Below are 14,583 nucleotides of genomic sequence, written 5' to 3'. Positions count from 1 at the left end.
TGGTTGGTATGGTGTTGCTAAGTGGATGCTGGGTGGTTGCTAAGATCAGTGTCAGTGGCAGCAGCTCCTCCTTCATACACAGACAGTACTGGAGAGCAGTGCGGAGGAGGAGTGCATTCATAAAGCATAAAAACTACATGATGAGTTCTGTGAGCATGCAGAATTTAGTTTTCAATGTTTTTCAACAGGGGAATTTTGGCCACTTTAAATTTTTTCCATTTCAGATATTTAAGCTGTATACAAGTACATATTGCACCTTCAGACCAAACAATCTGGAGTTGGAACAGTGTAGAAGTGTGTAAATGAAAGTGTGTGTGAGCTGTATTGGTGTGTAGAGTTCAGGCTGTAGAGCTGAAAGCTAAAGTTTCAGTCTGGCCTCCGTTCTCCAGCCAGTCAGATTATCAGATTGATTAAAGTGAGGGGTTGGTGCGGGCGAACGCTGGGGGAATCCAGGGGGGCGGAGTCTGGTGGGCCTGAGAGGATTTGCTCCCCTAAAATAGCCTGTGGAGCGTGCAGCGTGTCCAGCGAGAGGCTAACTCAGCTCCTCGCTCCTCACACAGGGATTTCTGAAGACCCTGTGCTGTTGACTCAGCAGCTAAAGGCCAGAGAACTTGAGGCTGGTCCAGCCCGCACTCGTCCCTCTGAAAGAGAAAGAGAGAGAGAGAGAGAGCGTCCACTGTGTGCTAGTGCAGCTCGTCCCACACTTTTACACCCCACAGATTATCTAGTCTCTGTAGAGCAGATCTGAGCATTGTATGGTACATTATACGGGAAGAGTAAATTGCGCTATTCGCATTAAAAACTTGTGGGCGCTTTTAAACGATGTCAATCAATCAATCTCAATCAACCTTTATTTAAACTCGGAGAACATTGAGGGTGGCCCTCATTTACAATGCAGCCGAGCATTTACATAGAGAAGGGATTGACAGAAACAACAACAACAAGAACAAAGTAGATAGAGTAAAATAAGTAATAAAAAAACAGCATTTTAAAAAGGTATAAGAATTATTTAAAAAAAGGATAATATTTTTTTTAAAAGTTAAGAAATGTTAAGAACAAATAAGGTAAAAATAATAATTTAAGAGTAGGAATCATAAAATCATAGGTAAAAAAGGTAATAGAACTAATAAAAAATTCGACTACGGATGAATAAATAAAAACTAAACAAATAAAAGGGTAAAATATGAATTAGCAATACCTATTAATAATAAAACAAAAGAAAGAAACTAGAAAGAAATGTGGAAAAAAAAACTGCTAAAACAAACCAACATTAAAAACTTTTAATAAAAAAGTTAACTAAAAATAAATAAAGAAATAAATAAAAATAAAGAAAGAAACTTAAAACATACCAAAGATCATAAAAAACTAAAATGAGCTAAAACAGTGACAGGCTGTCTGAAGGTGGTAATAAACATAATTTAACTAGGTCTAATCAACTAATATACACCTAAAAAACACAACAACTACCTGTTCTACCTATCTTTAGAACAGTATAACATTTTAGAAGTGTTTGGAGTCCTATATGAATAATTGTATGTATTATGTTTCCAGTGATAATAAGAAAAAAGTCCTGAAGTCCTATAAAACAGGAATATCAAATTTTATATATATTTTATTATATCACACCACTAAATTCTTCAAGATATATGTTTCAAGTGATATAACTGTGTCATTTTGGAGTATTGGGACACCAAACGTAGTAAATAAATAAACTTAGTAAATAAATTAAATAAATCATAAATAACTTGTGTGCTGTGATGGTGTGGTGATCATCTCATCCAACATCCAGATCTCACTTACGTTACGGTTTTCTCACTGAATGCAATCAAATTCGCTCGGAGGAAAAAGCGCAGCGACTTGGTTCTGATACATCAGCTCACAGATGCAGCCTTGTGCTGATCCACATCACCCTAGGAGTGATGAGGGGAAAGAAAGAGCGCTATCTACTGTACTGTACCAACCCAGAATGAGCAAGACCAACTGTGCTCTCTCGGGGCTCCGGCAACTGATGATCATAGTGGCAGCGTTTTAGATTTTGAGTGTTTTTAACTCATCATGCTGAAACTCTGTCCCAGATGTTTTGTGGTGTAACATCTGTTTTACGTTCTTGTCTCTCTCTGCAGATCTGCAGGTGCCGGTGACCGAGCCGGACATTAATAACCGTTTGGAGTCTCTGTGTCTCAGTATGACTGAACACGCCCTGGGAGGTAAGAAGCTACTGCTGCTTTTTCTCCTCAATCTGATTCATAAAAAGCTGAAATTACAGAATTCAGATCCTCTACAAGTGAATGTGACTCTTACCTCACAATGATTTAATTTGTAATTATTCTTTAAAAAATTATTCAGCTCCAGGGTTAATATTATAGCTGTAAAATTCTTAGGGATGCCCCGATATCCGATTATACACATGTGTATATACAGCATTGGAAAAAATGAAGAGAGCACTTCAGTTTCTGAATCAATTTCTCTGATTTTGCTATTTATAGGTTTATATTTGAGTAAAATGAACATTGTTGTTTTATTCTATAAACTACAGACAACATTTCTCCCAAATTCCATATTAAAATATTGTAATTTAGAGCATTTATTTACAGAAAATGATTTGCAGAAATGAGAAATGGCTATAAAAGTTGATATTCTTAAAGGTTTAAGAGTTCAGAAATCAATAATTCGTGGAATAATCACAATGTTGGCATGTTCTCCTCCACCAGTCTTACACACTGCTTTTGGATAACTTTACGCTGCTTTACTCCTGGTGCAAAAATTCAAGCAGTTCAGTTTGGTGGTTTGATGGTTTGTGATCATCTTCCTCTTGATTATATTCCAGAGGTTTTTAATTCGGTTATTTCAAATAAACTCATCATTTTTTTAGGTGGTCTCTTGTTGTTTTCCAGAGCTGTATATATCTGCTGATGCCTAAATACATTTGTATAGCTTACAGAGAGATTACACTCTCTGATGTAATTTTATTAACAAATAATTTCTCCTGAGAAATTGTTGTTAACATTTATTGATTCCATATTTATTTATTACTATATAGACTGTTCTCAGCTTTAAATCTTATTTATTAAATTAACATGTTAAATAAAACAATAGATTTATTTAAACTGAAAAACATTAAAATAAATTTAAAAAATAGCGCAGCCAGCTGTTAACCATTTTTTTGCTAAAAATTTTTTTAAACAATGTTTTTTCAGGTTTTTTTTTTTTTTTAATAAATTTTGTACAGTGTATTTTGTACAATTTTCAGTTACGGATTAGACCTGAAGAGCTTAAATGGCAAAAATAAAGAGAAAAAATGGGGGTGTTCTGGAGCATTTGAGCAGAGATTTATACAGCTACATTTCAAATATTTGAGTATCATTGAAAAGTTACTTTATTTCAGTAATTTGGTTCAAAATGTGAAAGTGATTACATAGATCTATTAAACACAGAGTGATCTATTTTAAGCGTTTATTTCTTTTATTGTTGATTATTATGGCTTACAGCCAATGAAAACCCAAAAATATGTGTCTCAGAAAATATTATAAATATTATATAAGAGCAATCAGTACTTTTGGCAGTGTGGGCAGTGTGCCAAATCCTGCTGGAAAATGAAATCCACATCTCCATAAAAGTTGTCAGTATCAGAGGGAAGCTGTAAGATATGAAGTGCTGTAAGATTTTGTGGGAAAACAAAACTGCACTGACTTTAGACTTGATAATAAAACACAGTGGATCAACACCAGCAGATGACAGACATGTCTCTCCAAACCATCACTGATCATCAGTAAATTTTACATTTCATTTTAAGTAAATGAAGGGATCAGAGTCTGGAGGAAGAGTGGAGAGACACACAGTCCAAACTGCTCGAGGTCTAGTGTGAAGTTTCCACCAATCAGTGATGGTTTGGAGAGACATGTCATCTGCTGGTGTTGATCCACTGTGTTTTATTATCAAGTCTAAAGTCAGTGCAGTTTTTATGGCAAATTTTATGGAGATGCGGATTTCATTTTCCAGCAGGACTTGGCACACTGCCCACACTGCTAAAAGTACCTATTGGTCTCAAGCCATTTTCATTGGCTGTAAGCCATAATCACCAACAATAAAAGAAATAAACGTATAAAATAGATCACTCTATGTTTAATACATCTATATATTATATGAGTTTCACATTTTCAACTGAATTACTGAAATAAAGTACCTTTTCAATGATATTCCAGTTTTTTGAGATGCACTAGTATACACTTCCATATATACTAGGTCTCATTATGACTCTAAATCACAATAAGAAAAATAAAAACTATATTCAGGCTCTGTGTCTTTAAGCTGGTGCTGCACAGTAACGCAGTGGAAACACTGGACTGGGCACAGCTTCAGCTCTGGCCTCGACTCTAAAAAGAGTCTGGAATGTGAACAAACACACAGTTAGAGGTAGGACTGAATATGGGTCATTATACTGAGGAAAACTTTCTGTACTGGAGAAACGTCCCCAACTCTTCCCTAATCAGGTCAAACGCTGCGCCGTCAGCGAGACAGCGAGACACTTCCCAGAAAAATCACTCCGTACTTTAAAGAAAGAGCTGAACTCTTTGTTTTCCGGTTGCTTTTTGCTGATGTAAAGACTGAGCAACAGATCCAGCTACAACTAAACGTACAGTACACATCCACCCTGCTCCTTCAGCAAGAGAAATCCTCCTAAATGTAGTTCAAATTGTAAAAAAAAAAAAAAAAATCTCTTTTTGATTTAGTGACTTTTCCAGGTCATTAAAAATATATATATATATATATATTTGGCCATCACTTTTTATTTCCACTCAGTTACAACAAGCAGCGCAAAAAGTGTATGTGTATATATACAGCTCTATAAAAAAAGGGGACCACTAAAAGTGATGGGATTCTTTGATTTTACCAAATTGAAAACCTCTGGAATATAATCAAGAGGAAGATGCTTAAATTTTTGTACCAGGAGTAAAGAGACAAGAAATTCAAGTAATTCGGCGCCCCCAGCGGCGAGACCTGCGGAATTACAAGGGTCCAGCTTACATTCAGCTTAAAATACACAATATTAACTGGAAAACATTTACATTTAAGCTTTTATTTTAATAACAAAAACTCTTAACCTTATATTAGTGACTGATAATGTGTAATAATGCGTATTTTCAAATTGTTGGGCTTGTCCACGCGGCCTATTAAAGACATGGCGTTTTTTTACTGTGTCTATGGGATCCAGCGGCTCCCAGTGTTGTTTAATGATATTGCATTTGGTTTGTATTTGGCTTGTAAGCGCTGTATCGTTACTAGGTTACATGTATGTGGCAGAGTAATACAAGGAGAGCTTCAGTTACAGTGCATAGTCGCCTAATAATGTCACTCATAAAACAGCTCTCAGCCAATCACATTGCAGGGTCGGAACTAACTGCAGTATAATTGGTTATAAACACTCTTCCAGTTAAATAGTTCCTTTGCTGCTCTGTTTGTAGCTGCTGTGCTGTTTGGTTTGTAAGCGCTGCATCGTTACTAGGTTACCTGTTCAGTGTGTGGCGGAGTAATACATGGAGAGCTTCGGTTACAGTGCATTACCGGCTGATAATGGCACTCGTAGAACAGCTCTCAGCCAATCACATTGCAGGGTCAGAACTAACTGTGGTATAATATGAAATAAAACACTGAATTTAAAGCATGTTCAGATATGAACAACTAAATATACTGGACACAAATGTGACTGGAGGCTAGAGAAAAAGCTGACGGATCTCCGCACAGGAACGGCTCCCATGTGGAGTGGAGGTTTTCTTTGCATAAAGTGTGTGTGTGTGTGTTTGTGTGTGTGTGTGTGTGTGTGTGTGGCTCAGACAGAGGGCCTCAGTGGGCCGGACAGGCCCGGCTTTGTGTGAGTGGAGCTGGGAGTCGGAGCCAGGAGCAGTGGTCAGCTCCTTTCCGCGGTGAGCTGAGGAACGCCCGAGACGCTCCTGCCCACAGAGGCGGCAGTGTTCCTGTAACACACTCGACCCAGAAACTACCCCCATACTGCCCCAGCCCCGCTCTCACCCCGAACTGCCCCTCCTCCACAGCTCAGCGGGGCCTCTGGGGGTCAGCAGCGGACCCCTGTACCTCCGTCTGGCTGCTGACTCTCAGTCTAATGCGTCTTATTACACTTTCACACCTCTGTAAGCTAATACGCCGCTACGCGCTAACCCTGACGTGAATAAACAGCATTATAAAACGCTGAATTATCAGAAATTTATCCATATATACTGTGCAAACCAAAGTCGTTAAGTAATGAAGCACAGGGGTTGCACAAAGAATCTGAAACACCTGTCATCATTTTAGTGTGGGATTTAAGGTTTCATGGCTAAATTGGAGCAGCCTGGTGATCAATCTTCATTAATTGCACATTATTGCACCAGTAAGAGCAGAATGTGAAGGTTCAATTAGCAGGGTAAGAGCACAGTTCTGCTCTAAATATTGCAGTGCACACAACATTATGGGAGACATACCAGAGTTCAAAAGAGGACAAATTGTTGGTGCACATCTTGCTGGAGCATCTGTGACCAAGACAGCAAGTCTTTGTGATGCATCAAGAGCCACGGTATCCAGGGTAATGTCGGCGAGATACCACCAAGAAGCACCAACCACATCCAACAGGATTAACTGTGGACGCTGTAAGAGGAAGCTGTCTGAAAGGGATGTTCGGGTGCTAACCCGGATTGTATCCAAAAACATAAAACACACACTCCAGCAAGAACATGAAGATGATCCGTGCAGAGACTCAAGAGAAGTCGAGACAAATTCCAGTTCAACTAAACTTCAACTTTAATATATTTACATCTTTCTGAATGTAAAATACATTCATCATTCATTTTAATGAGCATATATAGGGAGAAGCCTAGTACATCCCAATTTATATTTATCAACCTTAACATTTTAATATTTTAACATTAAAGTTATTATGTTATATCATCTTTTAGAAAAATGTGTTTTCGGGGAGGAGTGGGGGCTGGGGGTAGTGCGCTATAGGACTCTGTGGCTAGCAGTGAGCTAGCTAACCTTTATTTGGAATTCAGGATAAATGTTGTCTGTAGTTTATAGAATAAAACAACAATGTTCATTTTACTCAAACATAAACCTATAAATAGCAAAATCAGAGAAACTGATTCAGAAACTGAAGTGCTCTGTTCATTTTTTTTCCATAGTTGTGTATAACTTTTCCTTTTATACAGCTATAATTCATTTGAATACTATATCTTAGATGTCCCTATATCATGACATGCTTAGACTAGCCATTAAAAGTTTTTATTTCTCCTGTAAAATAGCATTTCTGTGGTGTTTAAAATGCCGTTATAACTTAAAACAAATTGGGTAACATTTTACAATAAGGGTCATAAATAACAGTACTTTTGACAGTAATAAACATTGTAAAATTGTTAAGTTGTGTCTTAATTAGTTATAAATTAATAGACATAAACTAATTTTTCATGCTTAATAATATTATAAATACTAATCTGAGACATTAGTTAAAATATTTTGTAGTAGTTAATGTCTTAACTAATAATAGTGTCAATAATTAGTTAAGACTCTCTGTAGTAAGTACTGTTAATTAATGTATATAAAGAAAATTCCAGTGATCTGTTATTAATTTCTTGTTTTTCTGTGTGTTTGTTTGTAGATGGCGTTGATCGGACGTCCACTATCTGAGTGCGAGGAGGAGGAGAAGATGTCGGAGTTAAGCATGCAGAGTTTAGTGTAGGGGGGGCAGGGGTCATCTGGGGGTCAACTTGAGGTTGGGAACGCCCCCCTTCTGTCCTGAAACCGCCCCTAACCTGCCTTCACCTCACCTGTCTACCATCAACACACAGCCAATGGGAGCGACGTGAGTGGCTGGTGTGTGTGTGTGTGTGTGTGTGTGTGTATGTATGTATGTGTGTGTGTGTGTGTGTATGTGTGTGTATGTGTGTGTATGTGTGTGTATGTGTGTGTATGTGTGTGTATGTGTGTGTATGTGTGTGTGTGTGTGTGTGTGTGTGTGTGTGTGTGTGTGTGTGTGTGTGTGTGTGTGATGATCCACACTGCAGCAGCATCCACTCACCATATCACCATATTGAGGAGCAGCTTTCCTAAACTTTTTTTCACACGGGGACGTGGCTTTTATTTTTAACTTTAACTTTTTTCTGTTTTTGGGAGATAATCACCTTTTTCTTTTAAAAGAAAAATAAAGAAATTGCCAAGAGGAGGATCTTCAGACTGTCCTAAACCCTTCAATCATCTACAAACGGGAGAGAACTTTGGGAGAACGTTGGGAGAACGTTGGGAGAACGTTGGGAGAACCTGCAGCAGAGCTCTTATTTTCTTTTTTATTTGTCTTTTACACCAAAAACCTTATTTTTAAAGCAGCGATTTAACAGACGCCAGGATTGGAGCGGTCTGAACAAAGCTTTGGGATCTAATGGAGCTTCTGTAGTGTTGATAAACGCTGTTGTTTACATATAAAAGTGCTACTCTGGAGGGTACAGGAAGCCCTGAACCATCTTAGTAACCACCAGCAGCAGCATCCTCAGCATCAGCAGCTACCAGCTTACCAGTTTACCCAGTTTACATGCCAGCGTGCTCGTAAATTTTTTTATTTTTGTGTGTTTGGTGCAGTTTTGGAAGCTAATTAAGAGTTTGAGGAGAGTTTAAGGAGGTGAAGGTGGCAGGTGGAGGTCAGAATCAGAAGGAGAAGGGATTGGGGGGCTTATATGGGGTTTATATGGGGCTTATATGGATGGCATATTAAAGATCAGGTGGGTTCCACCTTAACTTGGGTCACCTTCATAAATAAATATGATTAAAGCTCTATCTGTACAGGATTAGTTTCTTAGGGGGATGTCTGTGAAAAAAATATTTCACATTTCTACTCTTTAGTGATACAACTCCTGCATCCGGACTGCAATTGAAAAAACTGGAGGAACAGTGAGTTTTTAGGCTTTCTAGGAGTTCAGTAGCTCCTCCATTTCCACTCGCTGTTGTGTTTTTTTATGTGGATCTCCATGGAAACACGGAAACGTGGACAAATAGCTATTTTATTTAAAACGTGAGGAGACGAAACTCAGAGATGTGCGTCCGGACGGGACTAAAATTACCGGAGGAAGACAGAGTTCAGAGAAAAACAGTAGATAATTCAGCCTGTAATTCTTTATCTGAGAGGACGTCTAATTCCGTACGTGTCCCTTAGTAGTTTTGATGACTTTAAAATTAATCTATAATGTAGAAAGTAATACAAATAAAAAAATAACATTAAATAAGAAGGAGTAAATGGTGCTGTTAATAAAATACCTGTATTTAACCCCTTCTGGTTCAGTAACCAACCCTGCTAAGCCTCCATATATTGCACTAACATGAAACCTGTGGACAAAATGTACTGGTTCTGTGTTGGGCTTCCCATACAGACCCCACATGGGCATATATTTTCAGGGGAGAAAAAGGAAAAAGGGGAGTGAGAGAGAGAGAGAGAGAGAGAGAGATGGAACAGAGAAAGGGAAAAAGGAAAGTGATGTAAAGAGTCTGTGTTGAGGGTCTGTGGTATGAGGTGTAGATACAATCCCATTTCTCAATTGTACCCTAAATCTATTAGCTAACTTCTAGCGTATTTTACAGTTCCACCTTAAAGGACACGTTTTCTAGCTATTTTTATACAAGTTAGAAAAGGGTATGGGGCTATAGATATACACAATCACTCTCACATAAAGATAAAGATCTCATTAGCTTTATTCTTACAAGTTTCAGTGTCTTTCAGAACGAGCCGTTTAAGGGCTCTGACACTTTTATGCTAATGAGCTGTTATTAGCCACACTTCATGTTCACAATAAGCGTTAGTTTTAGCTTGTGCTAAATAGCGAAACATAAACATAGAAGCACAAAACTCCCTTATTTGCTGATTCGCCACACACAGTAGGTATAGATCCCTCCTTCAGAAAAAGTCTTCTGACTAATCCTGCTGTGTACTGTCTGAGCTTTATCTGATCTAGTGGGCGGGGCTCTGGTGAGGGTTTGACCAATAAGGGGTACAGCCAGGGTGGTTCTATGTAGGTTTACGTATTGTGACATCACAATAAGGGAGGAGCATTAAAACAGATGAAATGCAAAAGCATGCAAAAAATGAGTTTAGCGTAATAAAATTGCAGTGGAATTTAAGGTGGGATGATAAAGATAACTAGCTTTCTACCAAGACTTCTAAGTATGTGTTAGGGGCAAAAGTGTTGAATGGGATTGGACCACAGAGAGAGGAAGAACGAGAGAGAGAGGGAGATGGAGAGAGGATAAAGAGAAAGAAATAGAAATGTCACTAAAAAAAGGAGTAGAGATAGATGTAAAAGTGTGTGTTTCAGGTTGTTTTATGGGAGAAAAAACAGCAAATGTAAGTGAATAGAAATGTCAGACGTAGAAGATGTGAGGATGTGAGGATGTCAGTGGTTAGAGATGCTCTACAAAAAAATTGGGCTCAATTTTATGCTGTAATTACCTTTATAAAATGTACATTCATACATTAACTGACATATATAAACCTTTATAACAGCACAACTCAGTATTACTTTTTATACTTAAAACAGTATAAAAATAATTAAATATCATCAATCTGGTCACAAAACCTTTAAACCGTAGTTTTTTTTTTTTTTTAAGTATGTGGCTCCACCTGGTGGCCAAATCTAGAAACACAGCTCTTGTCTTTTGGCTGTTTTAGTGCGAAAATTTTACATACAAAAACAAAAGCTAAAAGACTTATGATTTAGCCTTAAATTGATTGAGCCGTTTGAGTTTGCAAAAAGACATTTTTCCAGCTTTTTAAAAATAATTTTAAAATTGTTGTGTTGTTAATTTGGGCTGTTAGGTTCATGGATAGGCTGTAGGTTTATAAAAGAGAAAATGAGCTCATTAGACTGATTATATATAGATTTTTTTTTTTTTCTTATTATTATTAATATAATAAGTATTTCCTTCAACAATGTGAGATGTGTAAGGAAGGATTCTGCATTAGAAATCTGGAATTTATATTTTTAGGATTTTTTCTTTTTCTGTTCAGGACAGTTTAAGTTTAAGGCTTCAATATGAGGGTTTATAGTGTTAAATTTCTCTTATTTTAATTTGACTCTTTTTATATCTAATAATTCTCGTTTTTCCTGCACCTGGTGCTGTGAGATCTTTGCTGAAACACCGAAAGTGAAAACACTAATACGTGCAATAGTCTCTGGTTAGCGGCGTGACGGCATCCCCACTGCGTAATCATTACAAGCAGGCTGTGGACTTTAAACACGGCCACACCTCAAGCTGGAAATCGTCCAAAGATACAGAAAGACAGACAGATGGATGGACAGAATAAAGGATGGTCGGATGGACAGACGGACAGAGAGGGGGAGGATCGATTTATTTGGTCCAAAGGGCAAATTAGAGGCGCACTGAGCGCTTTTACTACAGAGATATTATCAGTTTTAAATGATGGACAGATACAGGGAGGTATGGACTATATCTGCCTTTTACACACACTTTCTCACACACACACACACACACACACACACACACACACACACACACACACACACACACACACACACACACACACACACACACACACACACTTTCACACACATGGAAAAAAAGCTGCCTAAGAAAATGCCTCATGCATGCCATGTGATGGCTGTTTTTAAAGTTAGATAGGTGCATTTGATGTGTTTGATTGATTTCTGTATTTTTTATTTTTGTATTTTTGCTCGAGCTTAAAGGGAAACTCCACCAGCTTTTTTGAAAAAAAAAAAAAAAAAAGTAAAAATCACCCAAAATTTAGATATTTTAGGAGAAATACTCAAACACCAGAGACAATGCAAATATATGCTTATATAATATTATATATATATATATATATATATATATATATATATATATATATATATATATATATATAGAGAGAGAGAGAGAGAGAGAGAGAGAGAGAGAGAGAGAGAGAGAGAGAGAGAGAGATTTTGTTGGAATAATACAATATAATAATCTAATAATCTAATGTTTATTAATCTGTAAAATCTGAAATTCACAGTGCTTTTATAAAACCTATATATATATGGGGTATATATAATAGGGGTGGGCGATATGGCTCTAAAATAATATCACGATATTTCATGGTATTCTCAAGATAACGATACTCTAGGCGATATGACAAAACACTAATTTAAAATCATGATTTCAAAAATGCACTACTGCAACAAAATGAAAATTACATTTTATATTTTTATGGTAGAAAATACAAGAATTTTATACTAATAATAATGCACTCCAGATATCTCCAAATATCCAGGATTAAAGTCAAATAAATGATACTGGACAGATATAAGATATAAGCGATATTATTGCGTATGATATGATATGGCCAAACCCGAATATATATGTCTTTTAAACATTAAAATCGTTTTTTTTTTTATATGTAAAATCTCACATCCACAGTGCCTTGCAAATATTGTGCCAATCTCTCTGTGTGTATTTTATTTAAATTCATTTTGTGGATATATATATATATATATATATATATATATATAAGCTATAACATTCACTATCACCTTACCCACAGCCTTTAACCTGTAGGTTTTGAGTGTTTGTTGTTATATTTTGGTTATTGTTCCTTTTATCCATAATTCACCCTATTAAATTAAATTATATATTAGGCAGGTGTTTCTCAAACCTGGTCTTGCAGACCCAACGTTTTAACATGATTAATTGGTAACACTTTTTATAATAACTTTCATTAATGAAACTCAGAATACAGAATAACGTATATATGGCATGTAAAATATGTATTTACTTCAAAGTGAAATCCCATATACAGTACCATTCATAAGTTTGGTCACCTTAAATTCAGTATTTTTTTTTTTTCATTATTTTAAAGCATTCATCCAAACTATACAGAAAAACATAGAATTCTTTAGTAAACAAAGTATAAAGTGTTAAACAAACCAGAACATGTTTTATAGAGTCACCTGGAATTCAGGCTTTCAGTTAACAGCTGTGCTGAACTCATCAAGAGTTAATTACTTGTATTTCTTGTCTCTTAATGTTAATCTTTGAGAGCATCAGTTAAACTAAAGTTGAACTACTTAACTAAGTTTAAAAAAAAAAAAGAATTTCAAGATCTTTGAAAACATCTTCAAGTGCAGTCACCGCGAAGACAGTCAAAGACATTATAATGATAGAACTGGCACTAATCAGGAACGCTCCATTAAAGGACAAGAAAGTTACCAGCCTCAGAAACCACAAGTTAACGGCTTTTTTAACTCTTTTAAGTTACAACACGTTTCCTTATGAGTTAATATTTGAGTATACAGTACCAGTCAAAAGTTTGGACACACCTTCTCCTGCTTCTCAATGTGTTTCTTTTTGTTTAAAAATAACATTTGATATTTTTAAAAAAGTGGGTGGAGTTTCCCTTTAGGCCGATTTTGTAAAAATGGTGGTGGTGGTAGATGTGATCCAGTCTACTGCTAACCTGCGTATGATCAGCCTTTATCAGAACGGTGGGAATCGGACGAATCAGACGAATCGGACGAGTGAGCACTCGTGTGCCCGGGTTTCGTCGTAGTGGTGGATCTGTAACCGTACAGTGTAAAGTAGAGCCACTCAACACTGCCATTTGAATGAATACTATTATCGGATTCAAATGATTATTTATTCATATTGTTTTTTTTTTGTTTGTTTGTTCCTTTTTTTCCTTGTTTTCTATTATTGTCACAGAGGTTATTGTATTCATTAGATGTATTATTTAAGATACCGTATGTATTAACTCGCTATGGCTGGTAACCATAAGTACATCTCAAATATCAAGTTATTTTTTTGTTCTATTTTTTTTTTTTTGTTGTTGTTGTTGTTTCTCTCGTTATCTTCTCAGAACTGTATTTTTAGTAGTTATGAATATTATAATATTTTTTGTTAGTTTTTTGGTTGTGTAAATGCTCGCTCTGGGTTCTGTACGTCCAGAACGCATGTTGTACAGTGCAGTGTGGTTTTCTGTGCCTCCACGTCGAACACGTGGGCGTGGTTTTTCACTTGACGTTGCTGATTTTATTCGTTATTTCCGTATTTTTCCGCATTTTTCCGTTGTTTTGCCGCACGTTTTCAGTTCTCGCTCGGTCCCTTCAGCAGATAGTGTGATATTGATACTGTCAGATTTATAAAGACAGTGTTTTTGCACCTGTTTGCTGCAGATGGAGGGATTACTGTAAGAGTTTAATGCTGATAAATGCTGGTTTAGGTGTTGCAGCTTCAGCACTTGGGAATATAGTGTGGAGGCAGTGGGAGAACAGGCCAAACGTAAGTAAAAAGGTAAAAATTATGCACAAATTATCCTTTTAAAAATACAAAAATTAAAGGTTTCTTTGAGCAATGCTGTAGAAGAACCTTTCACCCTCATGTTATGTTTATTTGTCAGGAACAGCAATGGTGTTCCCAGGTCAGTTTGATCCGGTGAATGTTTAATTATCAAATTAATACCCAAAATAAGAATTTTTCTAAGTAATAGCTATTAAAAAAAATCCAAACAAGCAGTGTAAATATTTTACATTATATATTTCACTACATTACTAATTATTCTAT

At 36.5% G+C, this 14,583-nt stretch overlaps 1 protein-coding gene across 5 annotated transcripts in view; it reads left to right on the top strand.

Annotated features, from left to right (window-relative positions):
- The window catches only part of samd4a (sterile alpha motif domain containing 4A), a 75,051-nt gene extending 65,888 nt beyond the window's left edge, over positions 1-9,163 (top strand). For all 5 annotated transcript variants that reach the window (XM_022673305.2, XM_022673308.2, XM_022673306.2 and 2 more), the window contains 2 exons: positions 2,124-2,207; positions 7,646-9,163. In XM_022673305.2, the coding sequence (XP_022529026.2) occupies positions 2,124-2,207; positions 7,646-7,674 (113 nt within the window). In that variant the 3' untranslated portion in view covers positions 7,675-9,163. The remainder of the gene's footprint in view (positions 1-2,123; positions 2,208-7,645) is intronic.
- Positions 9,164-14,583: the final 5,420 nt, after the last annotated feature.

This window comes from Astyanax mexicanus, chromosome 14, assembly GCF_023375975.1.
Source record: "Astyanax mexicanus isolate ESR-SI-001 chromosome 14, AstMex3_surface, whole genome shotgun sequence".
Classification (NCBI taxonomy): domain Eukaryota; kingdom Metazoa; phylum Chordata; class Actinopteri; order Characiformes; family Acestrorhamphidae; genus Astyanax; species Astyanax mexicanus.
Note: the sequence above shows the minus strand (reverse complement) of the source record. Positions and strands in the feature narration are given on the sequence as shown.